Source organism: Eptesicus fuscus, chromosome 6 (genome assembly GCF_027574615.1).
Source record: "Eptesicus fuscus isolate TK198812 chromosome 6, DD_ASM_mEF_20220401, whole genome shotgun sequence".
Lineage (NCBI taxonomy): Eukaryota > Metazoa > Chordata > Mammalia > Chiroptera > Vespertilionidae > Eptesicus > Eptesicus fuscus.
This window is the reverse complement of record NC_072478.1, coordinates 71,518,731-71,534,692: the sequence shown is the minus strand read 5'-3', so window position 1 is coordinate 71,534,692 and position 15,962 is coordinate 71,518,731. Positions and strand designations below refer to the sequence as shown.

The 15,962-nt window shown below is 37.3% G+C and overlaps 1 protein-coding gene across 1 annotated transcript in view; it reads right to left on the bottom strand.

Moving 5' to 3' along the window:
* ADAMTS19 (ADAM metallopeptidase with thrombospondin type 1 motif 19) overlaps positions 1-15,962 on the bottom strand; it is a 201,004-nt gene that overhangs the window by 89,778 nt on the left and 95,264 nt on the right. The window contains exons 9-10 of the mRNA XM_054716991.1: positions 4,825-4,965; positions 3,306-3,456 (exon numbers count right to left, since the gene is read on the bottom strand). Of these exons, the coding sequence (XP_054572966.1) occupies positions 3,306-3,456; positions 4,825-4,965 (292 nt within the window). The remainder of the gene's footprint in view (positions 1-3,305; positions 3,457-4,824; positions 4,966-15,962) is intronic.

Genomic DNA, 15,962 nt, shown 5'->3' with positions numbered 1-15,962 from the left:
ACCTCAAATTAAAAGACAAAGAATACTATACAAAGTTAGACACAAATGACACTGCTTAAACTACAGAATTCTCACCTAGAATATAGAAATAACTGCAAATCAGCGAGAAAAATAGAAAATTGAAAAATTGGCAGAAATTAAAATAGGCAATTTACAAAGAAAGAGACTTAAAAAATAAAAAGTCCATGCCCATAAGAAGTCGTGGGGGAAAATAGTTCTGAGGAAAGAAATTAAAGAGCTAGATTATCCAGTAAAATAAGCTGCCATCAAACTCATGTGCTTGTAGACTGTAGGATTAAAACTCAAAGGATAAGATGAACCTTTGATTAGATGGCCAAACAGGCTGAATCAATTCCTGGTAGTTTAACCCATCATAACTTTACAGATCTTATAGGAAGGGAAGACTTTATAAAACCTACAACTTCAATCTCGACAACATGATTTATCAATGAGGCTGTTTGAAATGCCCAAATAACTACTGGCCATTGAGGGCAAATTCATGTTAAGCCTTTTAAGTCCAAATTCCTGTTGACTCTGGAGTGTCACAATGCCAAATCACAGTGACTCAGTCTTCTAGAGTTCTTCATAGGATACCTTAACTCACTGCCAACCTGTTCAATGAATCAAATGAGAGGGTTTAGAAGTCCTACCTATTTTGATGTATCCAGTTGGGATAAGAGAAATGTAAAATGAACTTTCTACGTTAACTTTTTTAAGTCACCATATAATTCAATTACACTAGAAAGTTTCCTATACAATGCAGTATGTATACAATTCACAATGTGCCTGTACAAAAGCAAAGGCTGAGCCTTAAGTTTCCTGGAGGTCTACAATTATTTTAGCACACTTCCTTACTACTCAAAAAAATGTAACTTTTGTGTGGCCACTTCTTACTGTTTCCAGGGAAACATCCATACATCTGTGTTCTCAGCGAGGCTATTACAGGCAGCTATTATAATGACTTGATGCAGTTGGAGCTGGCTCAGCCATAAGATGCCAGATGGCCTAGAGGCACCGGGGCTCGGGAACAAGGATATCCAAGAAGTTAGCATATTAATGCAGAAGCGTGAGCTGTTATTGCTGGGGGTCAAGATGTTTCACAAGCATCTTTACAGCTGGGTCTTCGGGTAAATTTATCATTAATTAGACCAGCATGTATGTAATGTTGGAGTCGCTGGTGCTTGCGTGTAAATGTTTACAAGTAGGGAAGAGCAATGTGTAATTCAAATACTATCGACCAACTGCCATAGTCTCTAACATTTTACCAGAAACACACGTTGAAAAGTTGCTATGAATCCTCGTTCCATGCAGCTTGATAGTTATTTATAACTGGAGATGGAATGGTTGTAAGGACGCTTGGTTAACATGTATAAGCTGTGAAACATAAGTTGTCTGACCTTATCCATTGGTTTTAAGTAGTCATAAATTAGTATTTTATTGAATTATGTGTTACTGAATTTAATGAATGAATTATTTTGGTTAAATTAGTATTTTAGAAGGTTATTTTCACATTATCCTGTCATATACCGCAAGTCTGGAAAATATTGTGGGTTCAGTTCCAAACCACTGCAATAAAGCAAATCACAACTTTATTTGGTTTCCCAGGGCATACAAAATTCATTTTTATACTATACTCTAGTCTATTAAGTGTATAATAGCAATATGTCTAAAACACAATGTAAACACCTTAATTAAAAAGTGCTTTAGTACTGGAATATGCTAACCATCTTCTGAGCCTATTGGGAAAACGGCACTGATAGACTTGTTCTACACAGGATTGCCACAAACCTGCAAAGTGCAATAAAGTGAAGCACAATGAGGTATGCCTATAGCTAAGAATCAACTCTGTGAGTGAAAATTTAGAATTACTATTTCATCATTCAACTGATTCATTTATTCACTTAACCAATACTTACTGAGCACTCTTTTTAGTGCCAGAGGTACAGTGATAAAAAGGATTGACAACTCCTTTGATGTTATGGACTTGCCTTCTAGGAGATGTATTTTGTGTAAAGTCTAGATGGCAGGTTGGTAGATGCAATAATTCCACGTGTATCCACTTGAAGGTATGTGTGTGTGTCTTAACAAGCAGAACTAATAACTATTTCCCCCGGTATTTTTGTTATACCTCCTGCCATTGTCTATCCTGTACCTACTTACATGTCTACTTGGATGTCTAATAGGCATCTTAAACTTAAAAGATAGCCAAAACTCCATCCCAAGGTATTCTGCTCCCCATTTCCTCGTGTCATTGTCCCCCCCAAGATAAATGCATGGCTTGCTATCACACCCTTCAAATCTCTAAACCAGGGCTGGGGAACCTTATTTCTGCCAAGGGCCATTTGGATATTTATAACATCATTCATGGGCCATACAAAATTATCAGCTTAAAAACTAGCCTGCTGTATTTGGTCAGACATTTTATCGACTAACCCCGAATGCCTTGGCAGGTCCTGACCAAATGATTTGACAGGCCTTATATGGCCCGCGGGCCAGACATTCCCCGCCCCCCCTGCAGTGTCACCTTTTACAGGAAGCCTTCCCAGATCACCTATATAAAGCAGCACCATGCCTATGCTCCCATCCAGGTTGTATTCCCTATCCTTCTTACCTGAGTTGATACTTCCCCAAAACACTTACCCCAACTGACATATTATATATATTTGCTTTCTGTCTGTTTCCCCAACTAAACTGTATGCTCCGTGAAGGTGGAGGCCTCTGTTTCCCGCTGTGTTATCAGTGCACGGAGCAGTGTCTGGAAAGCAGCTGGACCTCGACAAATATCTGTCAGGTCAGAGACTGACTTTGTAAATAACCTCTTCAATGGCTCTATCTATTTATCTCTCTACCTACTTAGTTCCTACACTTCACATGCTGCACCAAGTTGGGATCCAAATGATGATTTTCAAGGGCAGTACAGAATAAGATTTTGGAATCACAGAAGTCCAACCTCTTAGCTCTTAAGAGACTCTAAAATCATCTGTAACAGCGTCAACAATAAAAATAAATAAATAAAACACAATGTATTCCCACTTCTCATTCTACAGAGTGTGGCTGAGAAGGAAAAGGAGTTTTAACGAAGGTCATTCCTTATTTATTAAATGCCCACACCTTATTTCTATCATCGCCAAAGTGCTCAGGGAAAAATGTGGAAAACTTCTCTGGGAAAATCCCGCTTTCTAAGATTGGGGTGATTTTGAGCCATCAACTCTAAAATAAAGTCATCTTCCCCTCCTCTAATCAATAAGTCTAAACAATGAATGTGAACGTACACTTTACAAATCCCACCTGGATACAACCCTTACCTGCATCTCTTGACAAAAGGAAGCCAGTGGCCCAAAAAGAATCTGACACTGCTCGTCAGCGGTGTATGTCATCCCTGGCAACTTGGAGGGGACCATCACGGAATTGACACTCTGGGGGTTTGTCTGTAGCAAGCAGTTACTGGCCTTTGACCTGACAATATGCAGATATGTGTAAAATTTTGAATTTAATGTAAAAAGTTGTTATCATTAGCATGCAACAGGAAATATTTCATAAGATGAAAAATATGGTCTTTTATTTATAAGCATTTCCATTTAAGATAATCCTAATAATGATAATAATGTTCAAGATAACAGGATTTTTTTTATTAACTCAGCTAATCTACATAACACTGAGGTGGCTTTACTATTTTACACATTTGTAAGATGAAGAAAGAAGCGCAGACTCAGAAATTAGCTTGTCCAAAAGCGATGTGTGAAGGTAAAAAATTAACTACATTCAGGGATTTAAAGAATCCATAGAAAGCATTCTCTAGCGAGTATGCATAGTACGAATATGTTTGTGCTTGACCATGTAATACAACTTCCATTTATGAGGTGACATTTAATTTTATCATAATTCTGATTCATGTGAGGGCAGCCAAACAAAATCACACATGTTCCCATGTTCCTTAGAAACTCATTAGGGCTGCTGCTCCAGTGACCTGGTGTGTTCACATGACATGCTCGGAGCGCTGTTGGCTATACCATCACAACGAAGAGCGTGCACAGAATATACTGTACATATTTCACAGCAGAATTATGGTAATAAATGTTTTAGTAGATTTAGCAGAAAACATAGGCTTTCTAAGTTAAATGGTATGTAAAAATGAATTAAATTTCTCAGTGCAGTAAAATAAGCTAACTAGGTGTTTCTATATACTTTGAGCAGCTCTCTCTTGCTCATTACTTTTGCTCACTGTTTCAGCTGCTCCTTTCAGGATCAAAAGGGCCATTAAAGAACATGGGCTTTAAAATGAAAATTAAGACAACAATAATGGTTTTCACTTACTTTTCCAACCAGGGGAAAGCTAAGTGTTACTGGTGTTGAAGATGGAAAGGAGGAGAACTGAGGACTGTTTGTAATGATGAAAGCTATGTAGTAATGAAAAAAAAGAGTCAGCGAGCAGAAGCATCTCCATGAAAAGGTGCAGCTTTGGTTAAAGTGGTTCTTTGTGATGACGAGAGATGTGCTGAGTGATGAGCAATGAGAATGTTCCCACTGAGGAATGCTGAAGAGGGAATTAGAGACTGTGATAGATTTTTAAAACCCTTATAATTTTTCACCCTTACAAATCATCTTGCCCAATTTTTCAATTTGAAAATGTGGAAACTAAGAAGCAGATGGGCTAGATAATACGTCCCAATCCACACTATGAGTCCATGGAAGAGCCAGAATTGGGACCAAGCGCCTCGATTCCCAATCTGGTGTCTTGCTCTGCCATGCCACCTTCGCTGGCTGACGGAAGAAGCAGGCACACACAACCATTCACAACACAACAACGGTAAGTGACCTCAGTACCTTAGAAATCTTCCCAAATCCTCCTTGCTACATCGGGACCATGAAACATCACCAAGGTTTTGTCCTTTAATCCATTCACCAGACATGATATGAAGACCGTCAGCACATGACGGGTGGTCATTGTCATGATTAATGCCCATGCTGATTCGAAATATAATTAAAATTTTAAAATTACATTAGGTAAGTATGTTTAGCTTTTTTAAAACTGAAATTAAATAACAGCTCAAGACTTATAATAATGGGAGAGAAATTCATTATAAAGGTCAAAATAAAATTAGATCTCAGATTGATTTATTTTTTTAAATGTTTTTATATTTTTATTTAGTAAAAATCATTTTCCCAATCAACCTAACAAATAATATGCTTCGTTCACCTACATGGAAGTCATCTACAGACATATTTTTCACATAGTAGTTTGTATGAAACACATAGCAGTGGTAAATTTCTATTTGACCAATTGAGATGCTTTCTCTTGACTGGAGATTCTTTATTCATACATTATATCACATCTAAAACCACATTAAACTGTTATTTTCCCTGTGTGCTTCACTGGACCATCTTCTTCCGCTCTTCAGGTAACACAAACTGCCTCTGGGAAACTACATTAATGCCATCTTTAGTTTTTCTACTGAATTCTGAATCTGTTCTGTTAGGTTGGAATTCCATTCTAAAAATATGACTTATAATGTACTAAAAGAATTTTAAATTGAATATGTCTAAAAACTGCCCACTTTTCACTGTTGTAATGATCTAGGGAATAGCCTTTCAGAATGAAAAATTGTGAATAACAAGAATATCTATATTGTGTTTTAAAACACTAATAAAAGAGTTATTATAGAAGTTGCTAAGGAAAAATACAAGTAGACTACATTTTCTCAAATAAAAAAATTCTCAAGACTATCAAACTATATTTTCATTAAGATAAATTAAGAATTTAAATAAAAATTATTATACTCAATATATTTTTGAAAGAAAATTCTATAGATGGAATTAATTAATGAATAAGAGTAATGAAGTAACAAGTTCACTATGTTTACTAACTTTGAAGATTATAAAAATTATGGTCTAAATGAAACTAAAAACACTTTATTGAATATCATTTTTTTCACTTTTAGTGTTAAAAAAATTTTAGCTATATGATGAATCACATTTATCTTTCCTAATCTAATTAATGCCTTTAAATAGGGCCTGTATCAACACACATTAATAGGATGATTAATAGAATAAGAAGATGTGTGTTTTTCATACTTTGAAAACAAAGAGGAAAAATAAGAGATGCTGTTAAGCAGGTACGGGCCAGTTCAGTTACAAGGGGTAGAGTGAAAAATGTTGGAGTTATAAATTTGAATTCTGTATCTCCTTATTCATGTGAACAGAGGCAAGTTAAAAAATAATACAGAAATAAATGTGCCTCTGTTTCCTCATTTGTTTAAAATACTTCACTGACTGGCTGTGAAGTCTCCATGGGGATGATGTAAAATGCCTGACACAGTGCTGGAGTATAGTAGGAATTCATAACTATTGTTTTTACTGGGGCAGGAAATCAGAGAAATTTATCTTATTGTTTGAATTTGTCAAAAACACAAAGCGATAAACATCATTAAAGATAATCGTTAAAGGAAATCTGTTGTATTTGCTGACTGTGGTGGAAGTTGTGGACTTAAGGAAAACCAAGAACATAGTAAGAATTTACTTTGTTCCGATGTTAAATTAAAATAAGAACTTGCAAATACAGCACAATCTCATGGATGGATAAAGAATCCTCAGTGCATTTCTAACTGTACGGTTATGACACAGCCCCTGCCAGGCTGTGTCACCTCCACCACAGAGCCCAGCTGCAGCCATGTCGCTGGGTGACTCTCATAACAACAGGCGCTGGCCACGTGGAACACGCCCAGCCCTTCCGTCTGTGGTGTGCAGTCCTCCATACACAAATACTATCACTTTTGAAAGGCCATTGACCTTTCTCAGAAATAATAAAACTTCTTAAGTAATGTGTCCATTTGAGAGAAGAAGAGGAACTGCTTCCAAGATTTAGCAATTTGGACATTCTCCCGAAGTAGTGTAATGTGATTTTCTAAATTGGGAAGATTACAACTTCTCATCCAGATGAGCATTTTCCTTTTGGGATCCTGATTCTCATGTAAGAAATTAGCTACAGCCACGGAGAGATCTGGTGATTCAAGCATTGTTTACCATTAGTTAAATTTTCCTAAAGCTATTTAACTTGTAACAGAAAAGATGGTCATTAAATTGGGACAGGGCTTTTTACCACGCATCTGGACCTGTCATCAGGAGGCATTGCTTAGTCCTGATTCTACGGATTTGAAATAAGACAATTAATTGTGAACCTTTATCTGTTCCAGCCACTATATTAATCATTTACAATGATGATATCATTTACTCCTCACAATATCCTCATAATGTTTCCATTATCATGGCTTCTATCTTACAGATGAGGAAGGCACTGAGGTTAATTAATAGTGGAGCTGTGACTCAGACCCAGGCAGTCTGAAGGTCAAGTGGAGAGACCTCGAAACCACCGAAATTAGAGATTTTTAAAAAAGAGGAGGTGCTTCTCCTTCTGGATCAAAACTCTCGATTAGTGCAAATGATTTATTGTTTTATATTACAAATGTCTCCTCTCTGGAAGCAGAAGCGCACACCCAGTCCCACAACCAAGTGGCATGCACCTCGAGGCGAGACATTAGCAACACTTCTCCTCACACTGTGAAACGGAGCTACATTTTAATCATCTCAGTTTAAATTCATTTTGACAAAGAGCCTTGGGCAAATAAACTCTCCACTAACATTGTACATGGTTGTCAAGTCAACTGAAAAAATATTTTTATCTTATAAAACTTCTCAACTTGTTTAAAACTCCCTGCCAGGCAGTTGTGTGATATCCTGCGGAAAGCTGGAGGCACTCGGATTGTGAAGATGGTCCCTTTTGATGGTTAAAGAGCTACAGAAGAGAACATAGATGAATTCACTCACACTTTTTTGGATCATTTTTAAAAGGTCAATATTTTTTAAAAGTTTGTGTTAAACACATTAAACATTTGATCATGATACACTATTTCCCACTAAAAGCCACATATTATATGGAAGAATCAATTTAAAAAAAGAAACAAACTATAGCAATATCTAACTGGAAGTGGACTGTATTTCCACGAAATCACATTTAATTTCAAACAATTCAGTGGCTATGTCCGATTTGATGTAAGTCCACTGCTGTGTGTTCATGGAAAAGACTAACATTTAAAAATACAAGATATTTTCATTACTTTTCTTATTTTATTTCAATTATTTCAGCTTGCACAAAACAATTAAATATGTACCTCTATTGCAAGTCAAAAGGCAACTAAAAGCAAGTTAGCAACATGGTAAAAAAAAAAAAATAGAGGTTAATAAAAAATAGATGTATCAAAAGATTCCTTTTTACTTTGCTGTGTATTATGTAACCGGCTTACCTAGCAATTCCACAAACACTTGTTGAGAACCCACTGTATGCTGGGTACACAGCTGGAGTCATGAAAATGAATAAGATCCAGTCCCTACCCTCAAGCAGCTAATAAAGGCCTGGATCCTGTTAGTTCTACTTTCCTTAAAACTCTGCTACTCTTCCCACTACCACTGCTGTCAACCCAGACAAGTGCTGATTCTCCTCACTCCTGGATTGTAATGTCTACTTCCCTGACCTCCTGCCCCCTAACTCTTCCAACTGCTTTAATTACTTTAGTTTCTTAGAAATCCATCAATACACAAACTAGTTTCCTAGGCAAAACCTTTTAATTTTCCTTGACAAGCACACTACTGAAAATGTGAACTGTGTGCATCAGAATCGGAGGGGGTGATGATGTTGGGTTAGTGGCAAGGCAGCTTCCTGGGCCCTACTCCAACTGATTGCAAGAGAATAGTTAGAGATAAGGCCCAAGAAACTATGGTAACACACTTTCTAGATAATTCTTACTTAAAACTCAGAGAACCAATGGACTTTTAAATAAAATCCCCACCTAAAGATATGTTTATTGATTTTTAGAGAGAGAGAGGGAGGGAGAGAGAAAGAGAGAGAGAGAAACATCAACTGATTGCTCCTGCAAGCGGCCCTACCAGGGATCCATCGAAACCACAATCGAGGTATGTGCCTTGACCAGGAATCGAACCCACAACCTTTTGGTGTACTGGATGATGGTCCAATCAACTGAACCAATCGGATAAACCCGTGGCCGGCAAACTGTGGCTCGCGAGCCACATGCAGCTCTTTGGCCCCTTGAGTGTGGCTCTTCCACAAAATACCACGACCTGGGCGAGTCTATTTTTGAAGAAGTGGCGTTAGAAGAAGTTTAAGTTTAAAAAATTTGGCTCTCAAAAGAAATTTCAATCGTTGTACTGTTGATATTTGGCTCTGTTGACTAAGGAGTTTGCCCACCACGGGGATAAACCAATGAACTTCTTATCCTGTTTTTCAAACGATCTGCAAACTGACTTCCATCTAATTTTCACAGGAACAGTTCATCCCAGCCTACCCTTTTGCACAGTGCTTTCCTCTCAGAATGCTTTCCCCAGCTTATCTATATTTACAAATACAACTCAATTTTAAGTCCTTCTTCCTGCGTAAAGGACTCTTCAAAAATCCTAGCGTCTATTTCTCACAATCCTAAACTTCTGTGCCCTTCAAATATATGGCAAGTAAGATATATCAGAACTACCTTCTATTTCTGGTGAATTTTTAGTAATATATATAAACTATCACCACCTAGCATTTGTGTTCAGAGACGAAGAATTGTCATATTTTCTTTTTAACTCCTTGAATCTACCTAGTTAAAAAAATATCTACGGACAGTACAACTTAATATTCTGTAAATGTGATGAAAAGTTGAAACTAACATGGCTTCTTACTGACTTAGAGAAACCGTAGCCTGAAAAGGCTACAGATACTCTGCTCAATCAAGGTGGCTTGCCTCACTCCAGAACAGGGGTGGGGAAGGTCCGGCCCGCGGGCCACAGATACGGCCCACGAAATCATTGGGTCTGGCCCTGCCAACGCAACTGCAGGCGGGACTCGAAATTCAATAAATCTAGGAGCTTTTTTCATAGCAACATAAATTTATAGTAAGTGAATTATATTAAGCAAATGGTGTTATAAATACACAAATGGCCCTTGGCAGGAAAAAGGTTCCCCACCCCTGCTCTAGAGCAGACATTTACCAAGATGTATTAGAGAAATGCAAACAGACCAATTATTGTAAGGCTATTCTTTAGTTGGGTGATTTTCTTCTCTTCTACGATACTATGGCACCCAAACCTACATTTGAAGAGAGCCTGGTGTGGGAGGGCAGCCACATCTATACTGGCTCAAGTCCCACTATAATTACCAACTTGGACAAACTCCTTATAATTCTGACTGGTATCGTGGTCTAAATAAAGTATCAAATGCAAAAGCTATATTTGTGATCTATAAGACTCTCCATAATAAGCTCATTTGCCTGCCAATCCAGTAAGAATTCAGAAGGATATTAAATCACTCCTTGAATATACGGCCATTGGAGGCTGAAAAGCTCAATTTTACATAAAAACATTCATTAAAAAAATTATAATATGACTAATTATCCTTATTATTCATTCACTCTGTATTATGTCTTAACAACTGCACCATGCAATTAGGGCATCACCAATCTAATAAGGAACCTTGAGAGGAAAATATATCCAAGTTTTAGGGATGAAGAAAATTAGTTCAGACAGATGGACTTGCCTACCATTAATTCAGTGAGTAGCTGGAACAACAAGGATTCAGGTCCAAGTTTGCATTTCCCTAATACACTTCTCTCTCATCTGCCCAAGGAGTCGTTTCTAACACTAATGAAGGCATGTGTGTTAGAAGAACCTTGTGACTTCTGCCATAGGGAATTCTAAAGAGTAAAATGTGGGGACAGGAAATTTACATGTAGCCATTCCCAATTTTAGTGGGTTAAGGAGCATTATCAACAGAATAATGAATTTTGAACATTTTAAGGAGCAATGGATTTCTAGAGGTAAGAGTATATTTATTTTTATCAACTTGCAGCAATCTGTTATTTCATATTTTCGCACCCGAATAATCCTAGATGAGGAGGCATTGCCTTTATCTTCATTTCTTATTTACTTCTTACTGTTTGTCTACTCCCCATTTAGAATATATCTTCTAGTAGATATATTGATGTATAGCAATGCAAAATAAAAGGCAAATATTTTATTCTCTTCTAAAAAGTACGCCTGCAGCAAGCTGAGACTAGCCAAATTTATGCTTGGCAGGATGCCTCCTAGGGCATATGCTAGCTTCTTATTGAATTAGCAGAATTTTAGATTAAATGGTCCTATTGCTAAAACTGCTGGAGTTGGTCCTTCAAAACCCTTGATGTTAGGACTTGCAAGAAATTATTTGACAGCACTGCAACCAGAACTCAAAGTAGAGTCATAATAACCAATATATAATTTAACTATTTTATTTCCACAGCTTATTTTATATAGGAATTCAAAATAGCATGTACCAAAAAGGAAAAATATTTTACCATAGTTATTTGTATAGTCATATTTTCTTTTACTCAGTCAGGCAATTGCATTCTTTGACAAACTAATTCCTCTTCTCTTCTAGAATTCAATTACCTTCTACTCTATATCTCAAGATGATTGTCCAACAGATAAGTATTTTATACAACAAATGTTTATTCATTCACACAACAAATGTTTTAGTGCCTATAATGTACAATGCACTCAATTTCGTGCCAAGAAATAAATGCATTAGACAGAAATCCTATTTTCAGATAGACTGCTATCTAGTAGGGTGTGTGTGTTTGTGTATGTGTGTGTGTGCGCACGCGTGTGTGCGTGTGAAGATATCAGTATAAATCAGTACATATTAGTTATTAAATGGTGAGTGGTACCTAATCTAATAATAGACAAATATGCAAATTGACCGCACCTTCGCTACACCTAAGCCACGCCCACCAGCCAAGCCACGCCCACCAACCAATCAGGATGAGTATGCAAATTGCCCCAACAAAGATGGCGGCTAATTTGCATATCAAGACAGCGTCCAAAGAAGTCAAGAGCTGCAGAAGGGAGTAAAACTTCGAAGAAGCAAGCAAGCCGGGGGGGGGGGGGGGGGATAAGGGCGGGGCGGAGGCGGGGCCGGGGGCGAAGGGAAACTTGGGTGGGCTGCAGGAGAAGGTGAGGCGGGTGATAAAGGCCAAGTGGAGGCGGGGCCGGGGGCAAAGGGAAACGAAGGTGGGCTGGAGGAGAAAGAGGGGCAGGGGACAAGAGCGGGGCGGAGGCGGGGCCGGGGGTGAAGGGAAACTCGGGCGGGCTGGAGAAGGTGAGGCGGGTGATAAAGGCGGAGCAGAGGCGGGGCCGGGGGGCAAAGGGAAACGAGGGCGGGCTGGAGGAGAAGGCGGGGCGGGGGACAACGGCGGGGCGGAGGCGGGGCCGGGGCCGAAGGGAAACACGGGCGGGCTGGAGGAGAAGGTGAGGCGGGGGACAAGGGAGGAACGGAGGCAGGGTAGAGTGCAGCAGGAAATCCTATTGCAGGATTTTTCCTGCAACGGGAAAGCTAGTTTATAATAAACAGTGCAAATTTAAAAAGAAAAGGTATTTCCAGCCAAACTTTCAGTTCTAATTTCCTGAGAGTGACAGTATTTATGTTGGTTGTTAATGGGTGAATAAAACTGAAAGAAGGGCTCGGAGTTGGGATAAGCAAAAGCATTAATAAAGACAAAAAATTTGAAAATTATGGACTGTTTGCATTCATGAAATAAAGAAGTGGATTATAAAGTCAGAAAGGTAGACTGGTACCACTCTATAAAAGTTAAGAATCTAAGGGTAAGGAATTTGGAATCATTCATTAGGTAGTAAAGGGCAATAAAGATTTCTAAACCGAAGATGAGGACCATGATTCAGAAAGTTGAATCTGACTAATGTGTGAGGTAGATTAGAAAGATGACATGCAAAGGCAAGGAGACCAGTGAGGTAGATATTGCAATAGTTCAAACCTGGAGGAATGACAGGAGAGAGAATGGACAGATGAGATAGCTATTTCAGATGAAGAGTGAAGAGAATGTGGCAACTGATTGTGGGAAGAATTAAGGGAAGAAAGAGTTAACAATGTTTCAGAGGTCTCAACTGAAGAAATGGTAACATTATTGGTGCCAATCACAGAAATGCAGATGTCTGAAGATGCAGACTTATAACCTAGCCCTTGGTTCTACCCTTGGCACGGTATCCAGCAGAGTATGTAAGTAAATCTCATTGATTTCAAAGGCTTATTAGTCACAGACATATGTATTCTTTTTTTAATATATTTTTATTGATTTCAGAGATGGAGGGAGAGAGAGAAACATCAATGATGAGGGAGAATCATTGATCGACTACCTCCCACAACTGATCGAGCCCACAACCGAGGCATGTGCACTGACCAGGAATCAAACCATGACCTTTTGGTTCATAGGTCAACACTCAACCACTGAGCCATACCGGCCGGGCCATATATATTCTTGGTACTCTGGCATAAAACTTTAGCAGGTGTCCCAAATATATATTGCCTTCAATGAGCTAACTTTGTATATTTATTCCCTCAGCCTCTGAGTTTTAAAGAAACTCCTGAATTGCCAATTTAGTGGAAAAGCCATGTCTCTGTGCCAGCATTGAATAATATATATATTAGTCTTTTCCCCCTAGTTCAAAAAGCAAAATAAAACCCTAAAACACGTAAGTGTTTTGCTCATATCAAAAAATGCTTTATGTTTTTATGACATGATTTATTAAGAGATTTCCAACTTAAAAAATTTTCTCCACTCAATATCTCTAAAAAGTAGGCAATCTAATTATCATATGAAATTCTCAGTGAATAAATTGTGTATGCTTAACGCAGTTTCTTTTAACTTGTAAAAATATAGAAATCTGCTAGAGCTTTTTTATTTTCCAGACACCATTACAAGTATAAATTCTTATATATGTGCTAATGTCAAATTACAAAACCATGTCATGTATTGATTTCAAGACAATTCTGTCCACAACTTTATGACCATAGAATTATTTCAAGAATATGACATATCTTAAAAGGGCACTTTTTATGGCTAGGAAAAGAAAGTTGTGAGCCATCAGATACTAAATGATCAAAAAATAAATAGTTTTAGTAATGTACAATAGTGACCATTTTTAAGACCTTATAATTATTGGTTATTTTTACATAATGGGGCTAAATTTAGCAAGTCAGAAAAAGATGAGATGTCTAATCACTCTAGTAAACAAAGAAACACAAATATCAATTAAGTTATAATTTAAAATGTGCTATACTCAAGCTGGCAAAATGAGCTAAAACTATTCAAAACCAGGCCTCTATTTAAATTTGGATAACTATTGCCAGATGGCCTCCAAAAATAGTTCACCACTTTATACTCCTCTCAAAAATGTAATATGTTTTCCCACACATTCCAACACTTTTCATTCACTTTACACTATTATCAAAACATCACTTACCAGTAACAGCTATTTATTGGGCACATATGAAAAGTGTTAGAGATACAATGTTAAATGACAACAACCATACACAACACAAACAAAACAAGACACAGCCTCTGTCCTCAGGAAGCACAACCTGATCAGAGATCAAATAATCAATCATACAAATAATTTAAAGCAGCATCTGTGAAAAAATTAGAAACAGAAACTACATAGGACCTCTAAAAGCATATATTAAGGGATTTAGCCTACCCATGGAGCACTTCGCTGGAAAAATGATCTAAGGAAGAGTAAAAAAATGAGGGGACAGAGCAGGAAGTTTTCTTGCCAAGGGAAGCAAATGGTCCTTACAGTGGAAGTAAGTATGGATTCATCTGTATAGATTTATGTAATCTGATAGGTGAAAGTAGAATTGCTTTGTGGTCTGAACTGGCATTCTATGAATGATGCTAAAATTATTTTATATAAGCCGTGGATGCATCTCTATGAGTTGTGTGGTAATATTCTTTGCCATGTTTTCAAATGGGGCTTTGGTCATTTGTGTATTGATTTGTAAGAGCTCTTTTTTGGGGATTTTTTTTTGTTTATTCATGAATTTTTTTTATTATTGATTAAGGTATTACATGTGTGTCCTTATCCCCCCATTGCCCCCCCCCCCCCACAATCATGCCCTCACCCTCACCCCCTGTTGTCTGCATCCATTGGTTAGGCTTATATGCATGCATACAAGTCCTTTGGTTGATCTCTCTCCCTTACCCCCACCCTCCCCTACCTTTCTTCTGAGGTTTGAGCACCTGATCGACGCTTCTCTGTCTCTGGATCTGTTTTTGTTCATCAGTAAGAGCTCTTTTTATATTAAGGAAAATATTACTTTGTCATATATTGCACATACTTTCACTGATAGTGGTTTATCTTCTGAGTATTGTATTCTTTCTGATTATTTAATTTTGAGTTGTTAAATTTATGACTTGTCCTTAAATGTTTATAGATTTCATATCTAGAATAATAGGCATTCCCTATTAGACTAAAAAAAATTAAAAAGCCAACAAAACAAAATAAAATATCTCAATGTACAGAATCATTTTGGTGTGTTCTGATGTAATGTCTAAGGTACAGAATCAAATTCCTATTACTTTTGTTACTGAATAATTCATTTCCTCCACTGATTATAGGTGCAGCTTTTAGTATATATGCATTTCCACAGCATTTCCTGCTTATAAATGGAGTTTTTTTACTCTTCCATTGACTTGCCTACGTATTCAAGCATAAGCACAAGCTGCTTTATCTACTATGAAATGTAGTATCTGATAACATTCACTCTTCTCCTCCACCATTTCTTTTTTTTTTTTAACAAGGAATTTCTTATGTTGATTTTTCCATATGGACTCTATAATCAGTATGTCTAATAAAAAAAAGAAATGAAAATTCTATTTGCATTTTTGGGCAGATCACATTACATTTATATATAGATAATTGTCATTTTATAATATTGACTGTTCCTATTCCAAACCAGGAAATGTCTTTCCATTTATTTAAACCACTTTTATGACTCTCTGTGTAGTTATAAATTCTTCTTTTTATAAGTTTTGTACATTCCTGTGTAAGTATATTATCTTTTAAATTTTTATTTTACTTTTTGCTAT